The sequence below is a fragment of the Falco peregrinus genome, chromosome 1, assembly GCF_023634155.1.
Source record: "Falco peregrinus isolate bFalPer1 chromosome 1, bFalPer1.pri, whole genome shotgun sequence".
In the NCBI taxonomy this organism is placed as follows: Eukaryota; Metazoa; Chordata; class Aves; order Falconiformes; family Falconidae; genus Falco; species Falco peregrinus.
In genome coordinates, this window is record NC_073721.1 from 9104049 (window position 1) to 9110048 (window position 6000).

A 6000-nucleotide genomic window follows, 5' to 3' on the forward strand; every position below is an offset into this window, starting at 1 on the left:
AACATAAGTCCCTCATGCATTTTTGTGTGTTTACCAAACTCCTAGCATCAACAGCTTAATTCAGAATACATGCAACCGCACACACAAGCAGTATTTTCCAGATGGAAGAAGCTCTTGCAGGGGTTTGTCTTCCTGAAGAAATGGTATAGCTTCTAAAATCCAGGAAGCCCTCCCAATGCGGTTCCTTACGTAAACAGGTAGGCACTCTGCAATTCCCAAATCAGGTAACAAAAGCAAGAAGAGAAGCCACATTCCTGAATCAGGCAACTGAAAGAGGAAACCTAAACATCACCTGGACAGCCGCATATTCTTTAACCTGAAATCTGTAATACAGAATTACTACTTACTTTAATTGAAGTGTTTCTCATCTGGAAACACAGCCGCACTTAGAAGGCCTTGTGTTATTACCACCGAATCTTTATTATTGCTATTTTAAAGCCTGGTATTGTGCACACAGAAGTAGACCGTGGTTTGTTTTGGAGGGGAGGAATAGGGGAAGACCTACGGGTCAAAGCCCAGCTTAGCTAAGCAGCAGGTTTACACTCCAATTCTTCTCCTCGGGATGTGCAATTCAAGCCAACTGTTTTCCCGTCCTAACCACCCAGCCGAGTTACAGCGCTCGAGCCTCCAACGAGCGCGTTTATCCGGAGAAAAACAGTGTCACTATTTATTCAAAGGCACATCTGCTGGCGCCCGGCCAGGCAGCCCCTGCCAGCCGCCCGGCTTGCAGCGGGGACTTTCCGTTCTGCCCGGGCAAGAAGCGGGTGCGGGACACCCCCGGCGGCCCCGAGGGGCTCGGAGAAGGGGGGGACCCCTGTGGGTACGCCTCGCCCCGGCCCCAGGAACCCGCCGGGGGGGGGCGGCTCCCACCGGCACCGCGCAGCGCCCGCCGCTCCCCGCCGGGCACCGGGGGCAGCGCGGCCGCCGCCGGGGAGGGAGGGCGGGCTGGGGAGCCCGGGGCGTGTGTGTCCCACCCCGGGAAAGGGGGACCCCCGCCCGCAGCCTCCTCACCTTCGGGAGCGGGGGGCCGCGCTGCACAGCCGCTCCCGGGCCCCTGCCCCAGCGAGGGTGGGCGGGAGCAGCCGCTGCCCCCCGCCCCCCCCCCGGCTCCTCCTCGCCCCGCGCCCCCGGCCCCACTCACCGGCCGTCTCGGCCGGCGCCCCCGCCACGCCGTTCAGGTAGAGGATGGAGAGCAGGTGGGGCTGCGTCTTCTCCAGGGCCACCCGCAGGTCCTGGAAGTGGTCCCGCTCCTTGGCCAGCAGCAGGGCGATGAGCAGCTCGGCCTTCCCGCCGCCCGCCGCCTCCAGGTCGCGCAGGTCGCGGGGGCCGAGGGCGCCGGCGGCCTCCAGCAGCTCCACCACCTTGTCCACCTCGGTCATGGCCTGCGCCAGGCTCTGGCGGCACTGGGCGAGCAGCTCCTTGTGCTTCGGCTCCATGGCCGCGCCAGGCCAAACTTCGCCCCGCCGGGGCCGCGCTGCGCCGCCGCCCCCCGGCCCCGCCGCTCCGCCACCGCCGCCCCCCGGGGAGGCGCGGGGCCGAGGCGGGGCGCAGCCGGCCGCCCTCCCCCGGCAGCCGGCGCTTCTGCAGCGGCCCCCGGCCGAACTTCGTCCCGGGGAAGAGGCGCGGAGCTGGGGCAGGAGCTGGGCCGAGGGCGGCTTCGCCCGCGCCTCCTCCGAGCCGGGAGCCGCCGCCGCGCTCCCCCTCAGGCGGCCGGGGAGAGCCGCCGCCAGGGGCTGCTGCTCCTCTTCCTCCTCCCGCCGCCTTTCCGCGCCCCCCGGGCGGCGAAACAACTTCTCCTCCTCCTCCTCCTCCTCTCGCCGGGAGCCAGAGGCGCGGGCAGGGCGGCCGCCGCCTCCCCAGCCCCGCTGCCCCCCCGCGGGGCAGCCCGCAGAACTTCTCCGCTGCTGCAGGCCGCGGGCGGCGGGCGGGCGGCCTCAGCGCCAGGCGCCTCCTCGCGATCCGCGGGCGCACGCAGCCATGTTGGTTGCACAAGCTGCCGCCTGCGCCGAGCCGCCGCTGCGGCAGCGCATTGCCCGCCCGCCCGCTCCGCTCCTGGCCGCCCCGCCGCTGCCTCTCCCCCGGCCCGGCCCGGCCGCCTCCCGCCTCCCGGCCGTCAGTCAGGGGCTCCCCACCGCCCCCCGAGGCGGGCCGCTGGGGCAGGGCCCTGCCCGCCCTCCCGCCGCGGGCCGGCCTGCGGGAGCCGTGCCCACCTCCCGCCGGGGAGCCGCGGCAGCCGGCCCCGGGGCGGCTCGGCGGGGAGACAAAGGCTCCGCGGCGGCGGGGCGGGCGGGCTCCCCCGGGACTGCGGGCCCCGCGGGGGGCGCCGCCTGCTGCCGGGCACCCGGGCGGGCAGCAGCCTCAGCCCTCGATGCACCCTGAGCCGGGAAAAACAAAACATCCCGGTCCTAACAGGCAGCTGGGGCTCGGGCCGTGAGAATGCACGGAAAGGCGAGTTCGCAAACCAAGGAGCCACACGTGAGTAACAGCTGCTGGCTCGTCGGACCCCCAAAAGCCGTTTCATCGGCGTTCCGTGAGCCACCAGAGAGCGGGTGATGTACCAATCGAGCACCCATGTTTTGTTTAGCAAGAAAAAGGGAGAATCACAACTTTTCTGTCCGAAGCAGCCCCCCAGCATCACTGCGCCCAGCGGTGCCTGGCTCTGGCAGGGAGCGGGCGGCAGCGCGGCCACCAGCCATTACAAGCTTCAATTCATGCTTTTTTATGAAAAGACTTGCCGGTGTGTTTCTGATACCCCGCAAAAACAATGGTGGCTGTAATGACACAGAAAGAGCGCCGCAGATACTGTATTAACCCCACTACACCCAGTACCTGAACGCCTCCTGCCCGAACACTTGTGTGCTTTGTTTAGTGCACAAGGGGAAGCAATTGTTCCCCAAAATTTTCTGTTAGCACACCCATTTGGAGAACTGGAGTGCCAAACTGATTCAAGTCATGTTACATAGCTGAACAGACAAGGACGGTGATGTCTCTCAGATGTGAAAACAGCCTGGGGTTACGTGCATAATCATCGTATGCATTCTGCTGCTATTAGTGGAGGCAGACACAGAATAAAGGGACTTGGGGATTTTTCCTCAACCTTAAAAGTCATTATTTAAAAAAATACTTGAAAGTACGGCATAATTTTGAAACAAGTTTTTTCACGTTTGGGCCATTGTTACTTATGCTCTTGTAGATTCATTTCTTCTAATTTGCATCCGTGGTTTTCTTAGCAACTGCCTTTACTAGACAAAATACACAGAGATTAGCTTTGCTGGCTAGTGACTAATGTAAATTCCTGCAACCTGCGGTCTTTCTAGTCCATTTAAATTTATCAGAAAAGCTGCCTATTTCTCTCCAGTAAGTTGGGCAAAGTTTAGCCAAGTAAAGTGATCGTACATTCCAGAAATATTGGTTAACACCGGTATGCATTAATTGTTGTCTTTCACTCAGCAAAACAAAATAGAAATAGACCACAGTGAAAAACTACCAGTGAGAAGTGCAACCTGCCTTGTGTCACCTCGTGCACAGCCATCGCAGCCACCGCGCTCAGCCCGTGCCAAGGCGGTCAGTCCCCTTCCGTGCCTGCAACGGAACGTCGGGCGAGTCATTGGGCAACTGAAAGCTTTCCTAAGGCAAATTCATGGGGAGACTGAACAAAGATGGCACAAATTGTTCAAGCATTTCCCAGTTGTTAAGGCTTTGTCATCTCAGCGGTCCTTTAACAGTATTTTTTTATCGCGTGTTTTAGGCTTAGATGGTTTCCTGTCAAGAAAAGGAAACAAAGAAAAGGTAAAGAAGAAAAGAACCAAATTTCATTATGGGGCATTATGAGGAGAGCTGTACTTCAGATCTATGTGACAGTCCTCTGCTACCTGAAATAAGAAAGAACAGTCTTGGTTTCTGTCCCCTGCCTGCCTCAGCGCTCCAATAGGCGCCCTGCACCCGAGCCTGCAGTAACACAGGCTGACATTGTTCGGGCAGGGCACAGCTCGGGTATCTTGAGTCCCATTCCAAAGTCTAGAGGGAGGTGTGCCTTGGCAAGTGTTTGCTCTGGACTCCATTTACTCCTGCCTTTCCCAAATGCGTGTCTTAGTCCTTTGCCTTCTCTTCCAAACAAAGCGTCAGTCTCCTCATCCTGCGATGCCTGCCTCGCCTTTTGCTTGCAGACCTGCGTCTCCCATTGCCATTGCTCAGATCGCGCCAGGTAGGAGGTAAATCCCTGTCGTGTTGGGTTCCTTTCTTTCTGGCAATGCAGTCTCTTAGACTCCATTTTTCTTGCAAATGCAAGTCCTCTTTGCTCTCTGATAAATTCAGCCAAATTCCTCTCTTTCATGGGTCCAGCCGGCTGGCAGTTGCCTGTATAAGAGAGGGACCTTGCTGTTACCTCAGTCGCCTGGCTCAGTATAGACCTTCCCAAGCAAGTGCACAGAAAGCCTTCATAAAGCTTAGGCATATATGTCATCTTTGAAGACTCAAACCATGAAATGTATGCAAAATTATTTTGCCAGAAGTTTATGTAGTGGCCAAAATTCAGATCATCACAGGACCCTGGAATCTACAATCCTACTGCCAAAATAAGCAGCAAACCCAATGTTCAATTAATTCCTTCCTCCCTGTCTCCAAAAGAAAAATAAATAAATAGGCAAAACCTTTGGTTTCCCCACCAAGTTTTCAGAAAAAAGAATATATCTGTGGAATAAATTTTCAGAATTAAAATCTAAGTTAATAAAAGACAGATCCCTGAAATGAATTGAAGTCTACAACTTGCACAGACTATGCAAGAATCAACCAGGTGTTTATCATAGTACCAAAAGGCAGGCATGTGGGGTTTTTTGTTTTTTCTTTAAACCAAATAAAAGGAAGGATTTTTAAAAATGTAATTAAATCGGAGCTTTGACATAGGACGTCACGGGTGCTTACGCAAAATTGGATTCGAACCACAACTTGACAAATTACCACGGTGGGTGGGGGTGGGGAAGATCAGTAGATTTTTCTGAGCTTTGGAGAAGCTTCCCAAATCTTTTATACTAAGATTTGGAAACTAGGCTACTGAGGATGTATGGTTTTGGGCATTAGAAAAAACACTGGGTTTCTGAAAGAGCGTATCAGGCTAGCCTGTGCAGTCTGGGAAGCACATTTAAGGGACAAGATAGGGACATGGAGGCAGAAATCAGGGTTATTTTTATGCCATTTTGTATCTTCTTTTCAGAAAGAAAAGGAGAAGCACTAGTGTTCCATGCAGAAATGGAACCTTTCAAATGCAGATAAAGCATCCAAAGCTTAAGAAAGTAGCAAGACCTTGGGAACGATTTTCAAAAGCAGAAACTGGAATTTGAAAAATCAAGTTGGGTATTTGCTTGGTACATCTGCCTCTGAAAAACCTCCCTCTGAAGATTTAAGATGGGGGCAGCCAAGTACTTTCAAGTCCTTGTCTTGCAGAATTTTCTGCTGGGAGGACAGGATCATCCGCAGCACAAGCATTAGGTTTCAGCAAGCCACAGTATGAAGACTGTTTCTGTTATAAGTCCTCAGAACTCTGCAGTATATGAAATCCCAGCAAATTCCACAATATGAACTACAGTACCAAAAAAAAAAAAAAAAAGAAAAAAAAAAAAGATTAAGATCAGAATCAAAAGCAGGATTCAGCCTCTAGTACAAGAAGATTTTGTTCCCGTAATTGCCATTACACCTTTTTTTATTATGCAATAACCATCATGCTTGTGTTTGCAAGCTCAGCACATTCCCTGAAATACAATGTTGTGTCATACGTTTGCATTAGAAACTAAAAAGAGATTCAAATTCACATAATCCAGCATATAGTTCTTCCCGTACAAGTCTATCTTCCATACAGGTCAGAGAGCTTCAGACTGAAACCAAGACGACTCTGAGCATCGTGACAATCAAGCAGGAAAGAGGAGAGCAGAGGAAAAAGGAAGGAGAAAGGGGAAAAAAATATATAAAAAAAAGTAAAGAGCAACAGAAAGGAAAAGCCTACCTGCT

The 6000-nt window shown here is 54.1% G+C and overlaps 1 protein-coding gene across 3 annotated transcripts in view; it reads right to left on the reverse strand.

The window, feature by feature from the left end:
* The window catches only part of DLG5 (discs large MAGUK scaffold protein 5), a 109336-nt gene extending 107296 nt beyond the window's left edge, over window positions 1-2040 (reverse strand). For all 3 annotated transcript variants that reach the window (XM_055807501.1, XM_055807511.1, XM_055807494.1), the window contains exon 1: window positions 1142-2040. In XM_055807501.1, coding sequence (XP_055663476.1) covers window positions 1142-1436 — 295 coding nt within the window. In that variant the 5' untranslated portion in view covers window positions 1437-2040. The remainder of the gene's footprint in view (window positions 1-1141) is intronic.
* Window positions 2041-6000: the final 3960 nt, after the last annotated feature.